This window comes from Humulus lupulus, chromosome 2 (assembly GCF_963169125.1).
Source record: "Humulus lupulus chromosome 2, drHumLupu1.1, whole genome shotgun sequence".
In the NCBI taxonomy this organism is placed as follows: Eukaryota; Viridiplantae; Streptophyta; class Magnoliopsida; order Rosales; family Cannabaceae; genus Humulus; species Humulus lupulus.
The window spans coordinates 253,355,338-253,370,156 of NC_084794.1; the positions used below are offsets into that span (position 1 = coordinate 253,355,338).

Below are 14,819 nucleotides of genomic sequence, written 5' to 3' on the forward strand. Positions count from 1 at the left end.
CAGAACAAGACTATCGCTTTGGTGAAGGTGTTATGGAGGAATGGCCAAGTAGAAGAAGTGACTTGGGAGCTAGAGTCGAATATGCGGGACCAGTATCCCGGATTGTTTAGGTAAATTTCGAAGACGAAATTTCTATCAGGAGGGGATAGTTATAGCGTCCTGAAACTTCTAATAGAATTAAGTTCTTGGATTAGCATGTCAGGAGGGCACGTGGGGAAATTATAAAAATTATATGAATATATGATTGAATATGCATGATTATGTGTATTAAATGTATTTAAAGACCCGCTTTTATTAAATAGTGGCATTTTCGTAGTTTTAACTCGTTGATGGTATATTTGTAATTTTTATGAGTTATGTGCTTAAGACCATATTATTATGTGGATATATGTGAATTTCAGAATTATTAGATCCTTTCAAGCGGTTTTAGGGGAAAAGTTACAAAGGGAATAACTACACAACTCGGGCCGAGCCTAGGGGTATTTTGGGGATTTCAAGAATTCGGGATAAATGGTAAAATGGAATTAATGGGTGGATTAATTATGTTTGATGGATTAGTTGATAAATTTGAGGATTTGTGGTGCAAATAGAGGTTTAGTGGGAATTATAGGCAAATAACCAAATTGCCTTTGGGGTTTGTTAAAGGATTAATTAAAGGGAGGGGTAAAAGTGTCTTTGACCCAAAATTTGACAAAAAGGGCTAAGTGTTGATTCCCTTGGTCACTCACATTCTACACTCCCTCCCCCTTATCCTTGTTCTCTTCAAGAACTCACCCAAATACACAAACTACAAAAGCTAGGTCCAAGCTTTGGATTTGAGGAATTCCTAGAAGAATTGAAGTGTTCTGATGGGATTATGAGCTGCCCAGACCACAACCACACCTGAGATTTTAAAAAATTCAGAGAGGTTAGCCTTAGTTTTGATGTTCTTCATTTGCTTTAGTGTTCTTGGTGGAAATGGGGGTTTAGTGTTAATTTATAACTGGTGGGTGCTAGGCTATTTGGGTGGACAAGTTTTAGTTGGAAACATGTTTTAGGCTTCTGTGAAATCTGAAACTTGATTGGAATCCATGAATTGGAGTTTGGATTTTGAAACGAAGATTAAGCTTAGAACTCTAAGATGGTAAATTGTGAATTTGATGTGTAATTGGTGTTCCAATGGTATTTTTATATTGTATATGAGTTGTATTAGTTATATTGAGGTTTAATTTTGTGTAAAACTGTTAGAAAATCGAGTTTTAGGTCTGAAATTTGGTTTGGAAATCGTGGGTTTTAAATTGGGGAAGCATAGAAATTCTGGGCTTGATTTTTAGGTTCCAGGGACCTAGCGCGACTGCGCTAGTGTCCCAGGAATCCAAGAATTTTGAGTATGATTTGGGTTTCCAAGCCACCAGTGCAACCACGTCAGGGTCGGGCGCGACCGCACTAGTGCCCCAGAAACTCAAATATTTCTGATAGCACAACCACACTAAGGTTGGCGCGACCGCGCCAGATGCCTCGAAAAATACAATTTTCTAAATTTGGGGAGTTTTAGCTCGGGGTTTCTAGAATCTGGTTTGGGGACCCAATTGGGGGCTTGAGGGACGATACCATTACCCTATTGAATGAAATTGGAGGTCTCAGGAGCTAGGGTTTAGTTTTGGAACCCGTGATTGAACTTAATCCATAATAAGCGTACCATTTATGTTGTGACTAGGGTTTACGAGGATCTCGTGAAAAGGATCGCACTTGAGGTCACTCTGTCTTCAGCACAGGACTTGAAGTAAGAAAACTGTCACATGCATATAGAGCAGGGCGTTTTCTTGGTTATATTGGGATGTGGTTATAACCCTATATCTGAATTTGTTAGGGTTGAGTTTCCATTCATGCATAATGTTGTTTACTATGCTTATTTGTGGTTATTTGTGTGTGGATGACCGACATGGTCTGTATTCGGCAATCGTGCGGAATGTGGACCGTGATGGCGGGGTTAATATGAGGGTGCAGTACCCACTCGTCCGACATAGACCGTAAGCTTGGTGCAGGGAGACGCACCTCTCTCGGTTGGGTCATTTGGCAAGGTTGTTTGGTTGGGGTGTGTAAATGGTTTATGTGTTTGTATTGAGCATGTTTATAAGCTATGAAACATGTTTATAATTTATATGATTGGAATGAATGCATTTATTATCTGTGAAACATATTAATTGTTGTTTATATTTAATGTGATTGTTACTATGCCTTGCCGGGTTTTCTTGTTGTGTCTTGACTCACGGGTGCTCTATGGTACAGGTAAGGGCAATGGAAAAGTTGATCAGTCATAAGTTGGAGGGCTCTAAAGCAGCGCATAGATATTCGACCTGCTCGACCATCAGAGTCGAGATATATGAGGGACTCAGGTTAAAAGTCAATTTTGTCGCTTAGGTCGGCTATTTTTAAAAACATTGAACATAATTATATTTTGTTTACACTCTTTTTGGGAACACTTGTAAACGTTTAAAGTCTTTAATAAAAAATTTAAATTCTTTTGACAAAAACTTTTAATACATAAATCTATATTTAATTTTAATTGCAATTTTGAGTCCAAATAACTTGCTTAACAAATAAAATATTATTTTAAATACACAGCATAAACGGTATTGAAATAGTAGGGCAATACCAAAACCTTACTCTATTCTAATATAATATCTAATATATTTCCTTTTATTACATGTTTCATTATTATACCAAACATAATCAACTAACAAAACACCTGCTGTGCTAAGAATCTAAAATTGGTAAAGAATTTAATAATGTGAAGTAATTGAGTAGTTTTATATTCTTACCAAACTAAAAGGTCCAATAAAAATGTGATAGCTAGTACTATGGAACTATAGAAGTGGGACAGGGAAATCAAGCTGGTGATAATAAATAATTCTTTATTCAATAAAATAATAATAAAAAAAAGGTTGTCAATTTTTATTGATAACCTCTCAAATTGCCAAATCACACTCAAGTATGTATAAATAAATAAATAAGCATGTGTATAGTTTGTAGAACACATTCAGATTTGTTTTTTACCCTTTTTGTGATAAGTGGTTGGTGGGCCCAGATCAGGCAGACTGTGTCAATTACAGATTTGGGTGTGTGATAACACATACAAGTTTTCAAAAAAATGAGAGGTTTTTTGGCAATATAAAGATTTTTAGAGACTAAATATATATATAAAAAATTCTGTATGGCGCAAGCATGGGTTTTACAGTTTCTAATATCTGTAAAGAAATAATTTATTGATGCTCTCAACCTCAAGTAGGGTCCCGTCTTTTGTAGATAAGAAAAGAAATGCAAGTGTCTTTCTCATATGACCAAATGAAATAGAAAGGGAACAATCAAATGCCAGATCTTTTCTCTCTCTCTCTCTCTCTCTCTATTTATATATATATATTAAATATTAGCATTGGAAACATTTCAAATATTCTCACCATATTCTTATTTTATTGTATTTTATTACTTTTTTTAACCTTTTGGGTGATGGGGGTAGATCTCACAAAGAAACCTCATCTAATTTTTGTTTTTCTTCTCTTTCTTTCTTTTGGGGTTGGCCCTCTCACATGGTCCATACCATTATAAATCTCACAAAATTCTCTATCCAAATTATAAAAAAAAAAAAAGAGAGAGAAAGCTATTTTCCTTAGGGTTGGACTTATGAGTATCTTTCCAATAAAAAGAAATCAACTACAAAAATGTTCTCTATCTACCTAAAAAAAAGGAAGAAGAAGGAAAGAAATGATGTGTCCTAGTTTAGTGATTTATGTAAATATATGTCATTTTCTCTGAATGGAAAGAAATATGATTGATTCATTGTAAGGTTCATTGATATTGCATGTTTCTTATATATAAGGGAACTCAACTAATTTAAATAAAGAGACCATTTAGACCTTAGCTTCCTATATTTGATTTAGGACAAGTCATCAACACACTCCTTTAATTTGCTTTCAAATAATTGATTTGAGTCTATTTTGCTTTAAATTTAGCAAAAGCAATATCAATCTTCTAGTGGTGTTTAGAGATGTCAATTTGTTTGGGTAATCATCAAGTTGTTTCCATCATTTTGATTATTATTATTTCAATAATTTTGATCATAATTGAAAATAATCTAAATGCAAAGAAAATAGTTCATTTTATAACAATGTCTCACGTTTAAAAAAATTTGTAATCATTGCTAATTAATTTTGAAACAGCTTGGGTGTCCTAACATAATATCAAAATCAAATATCTCAAACTTACAACATTGGTCACTCCACTTGTGTTAATAGATTTTGCACATGTTTCATTCAAAAATAATTAAAAAAAAAACCAATGAAATACATTTGAGAGAGAGAGAGAGAATTTTGATAATTAATTTTGAATATTCAATGTAACTTCATACATGTACAATGATTTTCTATTATCATAAAAATTGCATAAATTTTAGCAATACTTAGTTAAATTATCATCATTAAATTATATTTTCAGTCATAATTCAAACAACAATTATTTTATTTTTTCACATGTACATTAATATTAATACAATGAAACTTCAAAACATACACAACATAAATGTGAAAGAAAAAAGTGGAATATTTATTAAATGAAATATAACTTTCTAATTAGGAAGCTCATGGATTAGTCTCTAGGTGTTTATTTTATTGTATATATTACAAATTGAGTAATGATAAAATCACACAAAATTTACCCACACACTTATGCGTAATCAACTCTAACAATTAATATTATTAATTGAGACCACATCATTTTAACTTGTGTGTGGTTGAAATTTATTACACATGAATGAGTACATGTAAATTTTATGTCTTTGGCATTATTCATTGCAAATTGAACCCTTTCTCTATGTTTTTTTTTCTTTTTAAAAAAGAAAATCTCAAGCTTAAAAACAGACAAAAGGGAGTTCTAATCAACTCTTGTTTTCGTACCATCATCAAGCAATATATATACTTGGAATATAATAGAATAGAATAGTTGAGGTGAGGTGAGGTGAAGTGAAGTGAGAGAAAGATTTGCTGTTTTATTTTTAATAAAATTTAAAAAATAAATAAAAATGAAAGTGAAGCAGAAGAAGATGAGATGAGAACACGTGTATATTTAAGAGCAATACACAAAAAGTCATCCTTGTATATATCATATAGTTCAGAGGCATAAGATGTCAGAAGGGCAATGTTGTTATGTCCCCACATCACAAAGAACATATAATAGAATAGAATAGAATAGAGGTTGGTCCTTCTGGAAGAGGAAGACTAAAACCTCATTGTTCATGATAGTGAAATTTGAGGGGCAAATGTGTCCAACTTAGAATACATCTGATACAAAAGACACTCACATAGATATTTAATTTAATGATTGATTAATCCAAATCATCCAAACCACAATGTTAGTTTATTCAACAGTGAGTCGTAATGCTAAAGTAATGATAATAATAATAAGTATATATTAATATAGGCATAATAAGCCATACAAAAAAAAGATAAAGTTAGATATCTCTACAAAGATGAACAAGAGCCACGTGTCAGATACTGACAATAAAGAGGCGTGCCCTTTTCAACAACCAACTTTTGTCATATGAGTAAGTGGTGATATCAACTATTTATTTAGGCTATTTATTTAATTTTGAGTAGAGAATTATAACATCAAAGACAAAAACAAATGAAATGAGAACTCATGGCCCACATAAATCCTCCAACCCCCAAATAAAACCAAACAATGACTCCCAAAATGGAGTTTGTACAATTTGAACTTTCTTAGGCTCTTATTCATCCACCTCACCAACTTTGCTGCACAATTATCTCAGCTCGTTCTCATCACCCAATACACAGAAAAAAAAAATCCCAGAAAAATAAATTAAGTCACCTCATCAATAATAACATTTTCCTTTTACTTTGCCAATAGGGGAAGCATTTACTCTATCTAGACAGTTTTTCCATTTGGAATAATAAAGTTTCAAAGGCAAGCCCACATGAATAAGAGCAACCATTTTTGTTTTCTTTTGTATATTTTAAATACAGTGTGTACATATTTCTCTCCATCTCTATGAATTATAATTAATAACCAACCAATCACCAGATTCAACAGGGAACCCAAAAAGCAAATAGTGACAGATAATTAAAAGCAAGAAAATGAGATAAGGGTTGCTTTTACATGTGCCAAGACTTATACACATATTGGTTTACTTCTCCATTGGATATACATAAGCACATATGCCAAAAGATGAGTTTTTTTTTCCTTGCTTTTTTGTTGGAAAAATTAGACCTCCAAGAGTGGGGGGAAAAAACGAAAATGTAATTGAGAAGAGTGAAAAAAGAGAAAAAGAAACCTCCGTTACAGCCCCAAAAGAAAGAAAGGTGGGTCTTTGCTCTTACCATCTCTATTGTTCTTCCATCCATATATATATAATATATCTTTGACTTACAAAAAAACATTTATCAGAGCTCTTTTCCAAGCATTCCCCATCCTCTTCCCACCGTACCAATCAAATTCAATTAGACTTTCACCATCAACCCTGTCAGATTTTATAAACACAAAAGGGTGTGTACATAGATAAATACACTTCCAAGTTTCCAAGCACAATCCAAAAGGCTAATATCCCCCCCCTCCCCCCCAGTTGCCAGCAAGCGCCAAAATTGTGGCTTCTTCGAGCTCCGACTTTTTTTTGCTTTCCCCTTGGTCGTGCTTCTTCAGAAAGTTCCAATCTTTCATTTCTTCTCAGGCTGCCAGAAGTCATGCAAATTATCATTTCCTGGGGAAAAACCGCCATTCCCTTCAAAATTTTGGCAACCCCACCATTTTAAACAACCTTTTTCCGCAACTAGTTTTTTTATTTTTTTTATTGTTTTTGAGACAGATTTGTTATCTGTATGAATGGGGTTGCAATGGAAAAGTTCTAATTGACATCATTCTTACTCACCAGCAGGTTGTTTCTGCTCGGCCGGCTTCACCTGAACCGCAGTGGGAACAGCATGAACATAGGGGAAGCCAGCTGGTAAAAGCTGATGTGGATTCCCTGACTGTGCAGCAGCATATTGAGGATGCATAAGTGCCTGCGAAGGTAAGCCACCACCTTTCATGTTGCCAGCAGCAACGGCAGCTGCTGCTGCCACAGCCTTGGCAGGATCAGATGTGCTAGTGTTCCCTAGAGAAACCGAAGGACACAATGTTAACATCCCACTCGAAGAAGTCCCCGGTCCACTATGTTGCTGCTGCTGTTGTTGCTCAGGGCGACGTCTCTGAGAATAATAAGCTCCTGCATTAGCAACTGCAGCTGCTGTAGTCGGGGTGTTGCTATTAGAATGTGGAGTTTGATTTTGAATGTTGTAGGAGAAATATAGTTGAGCATGCTGAGCATGCTGTAGCGAGTGCTTAGAGTGCATTTGCTGCTGCTGCTGCTGAGACATAAGATTCTTGGATCCCGTGCTAGATGAAGAGGTGATGTGTGGATTACCAAGAATTGACGGTACATTTTTTCCAGCACCAGGAGAAGACTTCATGTTGGAGACGGATGGGGAGTTCTTGGCCTGCTGAGATGACAATGAAGAAGCTTGACCAACTTTGTTTGCTGTGGATGTGGAAGTAGTAGTCCTTGGGCTCCCACCAGCACTTTTAGACACTGAGGAAGTCGTGGGGGACCCTACCATTATAGGAGGAGATGGAGACTGATTACTACTGTTATTCTGCAGCCCTTGAGATTGCCCTGATTGTTTTGGATTGGCTGCAAAAGATATTTGTGTATGTGTTTGTTGAGTGCGACCTTGCTGCTGAGGTAGATTTTTAAGAGATGACGAGGTTGATGAGGTCATAGTTGGCGAGGGAGCTTGAGAAGTGGTTGACCTTCCAGAATTTTTCCACTGAGGAGAATGAGCTGGACTATTATTGCTATGAACAAGATTTGAGGGAAAGGTGGACAAGGCATTAGGGAACTTAGCAGCCATTGATGAATTATTGTGGTGATCAGAGTACACACTACCATTACTTGTTGCTGGTGTCTTGGAACGGGATGCTGCATTGGTGAATTGTTGCTGCTGCTGTTGTTGCTGCTGCTGGTGGTGCTTCTGAATCTGAAGCATCTGCTGCTGCTGCTGCTGCAATTGCTGCTGTTGATGAGTCCGATGAAGCTGCTGCTGAGCATTGGATGTGGCAGTCATAACAGAACCAGGTCGCTGTTGAGTGGAGCCAAGGTTGATAGTTCTCGCAGAGCTATCAACTACAGAACTACCAGGCATTGTCGAACCAGATACATCAGACAAATCTGGCCTCGAAAAAGCTATAGACTGCCCCAACGTTGATGAACCCTTCCCTGCCATGTTCTTCCTTTCTTCTTCCACATTTGAAGAGTCCCCACCATTTTTTCCCTCTTCAGGGCCACGGTAATTCTTCTTCTGTTGAGCTGCAGGAACTGCCATGTACTGATATCCTTGCCTAACATCGGTTAAAATTGCTTGCTGCTGAGCAATTGAAGAAATGTCAATGCCGGGAGCAGTTGTAGCACCATTAATGGGAGCAAACGACATGGCAAAAGCATGAGGCGGCTCTACCCCGCCCTTTGATCCCTGTTGCTGCTGCTTCTTTTCCCCATTACTTCCACCAGCACCATTTGGGCCACTTGCATTGCCGATAGATGCAGGCGCCATTAAAGCAAAGTTTGACGCATGCAGAGGCATAGTAAAATTCTGTCCGTAAATGCTCATACTTGGTCGTGAAACACGACTATCAGCAGTTGAAGGGCTATCTTCACCACCCATCTCTGATTCAAGCTGGCGAGCTGCATGTGAAACATGTTGGTTTTGCTGATGCCGCTGCTGTTGCTGTTGAAGCTGTAGTGGCTGTGAAGACTGGTTTTTCGAGGTGGGATAACCTTGTAGACTTCCACCACCATTTACACCACCACTGGGATGTGGTGGCCTCTGTTGTTGATTCTGCAAATGTTTCTGTGATGACGAAGAACCACTAGAAATACTTGGGTTCTGGTGACCTTGTTGACTTTGCTGTGAATGAGAGAGCTGTTGCTGTTGAAGTTGTGAAGGATGAAAAGTAGAATAAAATGACCCGTTGAAAAAAGGCATTGCCTGAGGACTTCCTCTGTAAGCTGGTGGAGCACCAACATGTGCAGGAATTGGAAACGGATAGGCATTGATGGCAAGATACTGAGTTTCATTTCCAGACATAGCTGGGTAATTAAAGGTCATTGCCGGTGCTGTTGCTGGAGTAGGATTAGATGCACTTGAAGTATTTGCATTTCCAGGAGCTGGAGGAGACTTCACAGATCCAGGAGGCCGGACAGAAGCAGCAGCAACGGCCTGCTGCTGACTCAAAGGGAAAATAATAGCAGGGCCTTGCTGAAATGAAAAAAATCCCAACATAGAATAAGAATCCATTCCCAGAAAGAAGAATAAGACATCATTTTTTAAAACTAGAGGAAAAAAAAAGTACCAATATATTACTAGGTGCACCAGGGGGTAGAGCTTGCTGGAGCATAATTTGCTTTCTCTGGGCAGCATCAACAACACTGGCTGCCTGGGAAGACTTGTCTTTTCCAGCATGACCAGGAAACATAGGAAGACCCTGACCCTTGTCCTGAACTGAGTTCAACCCTCGACCAGGAATGCTGCCATGCAAATCTGGCGAGGGCAAAACGTTGAGATTACATGGCTTGGCCCCATAAAGAGACCCAGAACCTGCTGCAGCGGCTGCTGCTGGCCAGAAAGAGTTCATCCTTGCAATCTGTTGATGACAGCATATACTCCTGGCAATGTAGCAATGGGTTGCACACCTCTTTGGCCGAGGTTGAGTAAAAAGGTAAGGCGGTGGCTGCCAGAAATGGAATTAAATTTTTCATGAGGAAAAAAACAAGAAAAAGAAGCCCAGAATGGGACAGTAAGAAGATAGAAATAGAAATATATGTCTTGAACCAAAAAATCGACATACTTGTATAGCAGCAGAAGAAACAGAGGTTCCATCCATAGATACCACTCCTTGTAAAGGTGCCATATATCTGCTAATAACAACAAAGTTATTTTTCCAAAAGAGAGGTAAAAAAGAACCTAAAAACAAAACAACCAAGCCACCGTACCCCATAGGTGAAAGCCCACTCGGCCAGCCAGCCATAGACATTGCCATAGGTAGAGCGCCTGATTGAGCTGAAGAAGAAGGTGAAAAAGTTACAAAAATCAGCATACCAGCAAAAACCCAATTGGCAACAGAGCTAAAAAAACTGGAATCTTCAAATTTAAGTACCATTTTTCTCATTGGTTTGTAGCTGCTGCTGTTGCTGTCTCGGAACATGGTGATGTTGCTTGTTGCCGGGGACAACGGCAGCAGCGGCTGCATCTCTATCAACCTTTTCTAAATCAATCCGCAAATCAATATTCCTCTCCTTGCCAACAGTAGTAGGCTGCTGATGCTTCTTGGATTCAGCTTCTTCTGGAGGAGGAGTAGGAGTAGTAGCTTTCACCTTCTCAGGTTCCACATTTGAAGTCTCTTCTCTGCTGATTTTCAATGCCTTGGCATCTTCTTTTATTACAGGCTTTATTTCCTGTTAAAAAAAAAGAGGCACAGAGAGGGAGAGAGAGAGTGAGTGAGAGACCCCATTCTAATTAATTTCTAGGCGCATTATCATCCGACTATAACAGTAAAACAAAGGAAAGCTATCTGATTGCAAGTGGCAGAGAGAGGGTGGCCCCCACACGCACCGTTTCTGTATCTACTGTCATAGCTTTAGCATCTACAGCCACAAAATCAATCTCAACATCTCTTTCCGGAGACGATCTAGACGGAGGTGGTGCCTGAAAAATAAATAAAAATATATATTTATTAAAAATCAGAAATATTTTTGAGAATTTTTTCATACAATAAACTAAAAAAATCTTGACGCAAGAACAAGATCCACACCATCAGATCTATCTGGAATTTTTCTTCTCGCTGTCTCTCAACCTCGGAAGTTGTTGAATTCCTGTAATAAACAACCCCGGTGAAAAGTTACGACGAGATATTTTATCGGAAGATAAAAAATTGAATCTTTTTTTAGGGGGGAGTATATGCTTACGGTTTGGTAGCTGTCGTAGTCTCGCGCTTATCTTCCAATCTGTGCCCAGAAAATTCCTTTTTGGGCGATTGAGGTTCTTCTTTGTTAACTGCCAAATCCCGATTCTCTATTTTTTCAGAAACCAGCTTCGACTCTGATACGAGGCTATTCTCTAGCTTAATTGGCTCGGGCTGCACCGCCGTTGCTGTGGCGGTAGCAGCCTCGGACATCGCCAATATAGCGTGGGATTGAGCTGTATCGGAGGAAACTACACCGTTTTCGGCTGCGGATCCACCGGCTTTTTCCAAATTAGCTGATGAGGTCTCTGTTTTCGCAGTCTGATCAACCGGAAGCCGGCTTGCAGACGGAATGAGATTGTTCTGAGCCGTTAAGAAGGAAGATTTGGTCGTGTCTTCATATTTAGAGTCGCCCTTAACCAGTCGAGGCTTTTTTCTCTTGGGTGCTGCAAATTCGAAAAGAACCAAAAAAAAATAAAGAATCATCAGATTATCAGCTTCCATCAAGAACAGTCAGAAATGACCAAGTCGGTACTCTGTTTTGCTTACTGAGAAACCGCAAGGAAAAAAGTGAAGAAAAAAAGGCTCGGAATCCGACAAGGCCCAAACTTTCATTTTTTTCCCTTTCCTTTCCCACAGTTTCTCAGAAACCAAACGGAGGATTGACGAAGAGAAATACAACAAAGTGAACAACACATATTGAGCTCTACGAGAGCTCAAACTTAGACCCACCAACACAAAACGCCCAAGCGGGCACCGCACCTTCAACAGCAGTCAGAGATGAACGCGACGACGATTGATGAACCCCGTATTGCTGTGAGCTCGAGATCGGAGATGAAACTCTGGATTTGGCGTCACTAGAGGATTTGTTTGCTTCACTTGTTGATTTGTGGTTCGCTTCTCTTGATTCAAATTTTATTGAATCGGAGTTCATAATATCTTGCTTTGTGGGTCCTTGAGGCTGCCTCATCATCCCATACAAGACCTCGGCGATCTCTATCTCGATCTCGTCCTGCGCCGAAGGAGACTTGGACGACGACGTCGTGGTTTTGGGTTGTCGGAGCTTTGGTCCGTTAGACTTCTACAACAGCAGAGAAGTCGTCAGTAAAATCGGTAGCAAACAAAATCCACGGAAAAACTAGAATTGAGAGAAGAAACCAAGACCCACCAGCTTCTTCCGAACCGAAGCATTGGAAGAAGACGGTGAGACCGGAGCTTGCGACCCCGCAGTCGGCACCGCCGAAACGCTCGGTCGGACCGGAGACGTGGAAGCCTGCCGGTGAATTTGTTCACCAACAATACCAATCGCTGAACTCCATTCGTGCGACCTCTTCGTAGAAACTGAGGAGAAGGGAAAACAGACAAAAAAAAAATTAAATCAGAATCTCAATCTTAAATCTCAACTGACAAAAAATCCCAAAAAGCAATTAAAACTCAATCTCCTCCGCCGCTCTACCTGACCGTGCTTTTCTCGGTACCGACACGCCAATCATCTCGTCGGCGACCTTCCACGCCGGCGCTCCTCTAAAATTCTTTGCTGGTGGGAAGCTCTTCCGTTGATGATGAAGCATAGAGGAGGTTGATAACGACGCTGGTGGGTTCGGCGGAGGAAGCATCCTTAAGGAGCCACTACCACCACCAACAGCACCTCCGTCGTCATCTTCATCCTCCTCTTCATCGTTTACACTCTCCTCTGAGCTATCATCCACACCATCTTCTCTGTTCCCGTGCATCATCCTATCACCTCTTCTCCTCTTGCTCCGGTTCAACCGATCTCTTTCCCGGTCTCTATCGCGGTCTCGCTCTCTTTCTCGTTCTCGATCCCGATCGCGATCTCGATCTTTCTTCCCACTCCCTCGATCCCTTAGTCTCGCCGTCTCTTGTAACTCGACCGGTCCATCTTCCTCTGCATAAAAAAAATAATAAAATAAACATTAGAGAGAATGAAAAATCGAGCCGTTTTAATTGAAATCGAAAAACTGGGTATCTTTTTCAAAGCACTTAGATCTAGTAAATTTCCAACCTGGAGAGTCCCTCAAGCTCCCAGTTCTGTGTCTACGTCTTGACAAGCCATTTGTGGCCGCCATGGATGCTCTTCTCGCTTCTCTATTTCTATCCATCCCTGGTTTTACTTTCTCCTGCCAAATCAAATATACCCAGATAACTAATCCCAACTCTCATCACCGGAAACCTAACATAAATTATCCGGAAATGGAGCCACGGCCGCCGGAATTTACAGGTCCCAAGCTATGGCAACCCAAAAAGAATTTGATTCAACCAGTCTTCAAGATCTTCTTTCTTGCTGTGCCTCCAAAGAAAGATCTTAGTATTTCACTTATCTTCTTCTCCTCTTCCTTCTTCTTGTTCTTCCCCCCTCTCTCTCTCTATCTATCTATCTATCTCTTTCTTTTTCTCTCTCTACCCAACTCTCTCTGTCTTCCTTTTGTGCTCCCATCTCATCATCCTTTTCGCTATTTCACTATCAGCGAAACCCACTCCAAAGCCTAATGGACGGCTGAGATCTAGACCAAGAATACAAACTTTCAATCTCAGCCGTCTCTTTCAGACTTATCCAACGGCTGTCAATGGCTTAAACCGACATGGCAATATCTGAACCCTAGATCCTTTTACTCTAAGCGACTCTCAACCTTTTCTGTCAGTACTGCCACGTGTCAATTAATTTCTTCCCCATCAAGCCTCCATGTCTACTCACTACCGATTTGGTACTAAATATAATAGAATATATCCAAAGATAAATAATTATATACATAACAAATTATTAAATTACTCAATTTTTTTAAGTGAGAACACTGTAGTGCACGAACCAATAATCAATGTATAAAAATAAAAATTAATTTAGTGTTATAATAATTTGGTGACCGGCTATACCCTGTTGCCGAGACCTTGGTAAAAGCAACATGACGATCACAAGGAATCTAGGTGACCGCAAAAAAATATCATTTCAACCGGTCAAATTCATTATTTTCATTCCACGTTTTGTATTCTCTTTTTTTTTTTTAAGGATTTAAAAAAAAAATTATCAACAACGAAATCTATTTAATATTCCTATAATTGGACTTTGTAGGCCCAAGTGAAAAGCATCCAATTAAATAATAATTCAACGAACTAGATATTTTCCTTACTCGTAAGACGAACATTATGGACCGTTCGATTCATTGATGACGTGGCATCATGTATTTCCGAAGCGAGATGTCCGAACCTACCTGACGCCAAAGCAAGTGGCTCTTGCGCGTCGATCAGCGCGCCTCATCAAGACCGTTAATGTCGGTTGATCCTACGGCTGAGATGGATCAGAAGCGGGGAGCAAACTCGAGTCGCGGTCACGGAACTTCCGAGAAGTGTGGGTCCCGCTTTAGCTGCCGATCTAGAAATTATTTCCTCGCGTTGGCCTATTGTCACGTTCGTGGGATGTGGCACCTTATGATGACGTGTACTGGGTCCTACTCATTGTTTGTTTTTGTTTTTTTAATGAATTAAAGTGGACAACCTACTCTTCCGGTCAATTTTTACAGCGCCAGTGAAAATACTTTTTAATGAAAATTGAGTTTTATTTTAAATTAAATTAAAAATGCATATAAATAAAAGAATGGATATTCTGCTTTCTCGCTTTTACTCCACGCGCCTATTGCGGGATTCACATTATTATACTGACTATTATATGTATTATTATTCTGAAGGGATATATTTTATTATTGTTATTGTACAAACTAAAGTAAATATTTTTATAAGTAAAAGGCGTTCCAGCGTGGCAGTATCTT

General features: G+C 39.1%; 1 protein-coding gene across 4 annotated transcripts; it reads right to left on the bottom strand.

Annotated features, from left to right (window-relative positions):
• Positions 1-6,126: 6,126 nt before the first annotated feature.
• On the bottom strand, positions 6,127-13,483 carry LOC133819205 (protein TIME FOR COFFEE). Of its 4 annotated transcripts, XM_062252391.1 has the most exons (13): positions 13,064-13,483; positions 12,497-12,946; positions 12,209-12,381; positions 11,773-12,121; positions 11,045-11,486; positions 10,891-10,951; positions 10,692-10,784; positions 10,237-10,534; positions 10,073-10,139; positions 9,928-9,994; positions 9,433-9,810; positions 6,914-9,338; positions 6,127-6,716 (listed from the first exon to the last, which is right to left on the bottom strand). In XM_062252391.1, exons 1-13 carry the CDS (start codon positions 13,158-13,160, stop codon positions 6,712-6,714), a joined length of 4,905 nt encoding a protein of 1,634 aa, XP_062108375.1. In that variant the 5' UTR covers positions 13,161-13,483; the 3' UTR covers positions 6,127-6,711. The 4 variants fall into 4 exon arrangements, with proteins under 4 accessions (XP_062108375.1, XP_062108374.1, XP_062108373.1 ...); XM_062252390.1 differs by having other exon boundaries at positions 6,127-9,338; positions 11,773-12,118; XM_062252389.1 differs by having other exon boundaries at positions 6,127-9,338.
• Positions 13,484-14,819: the final 1,336 nt, after the last annotated feature.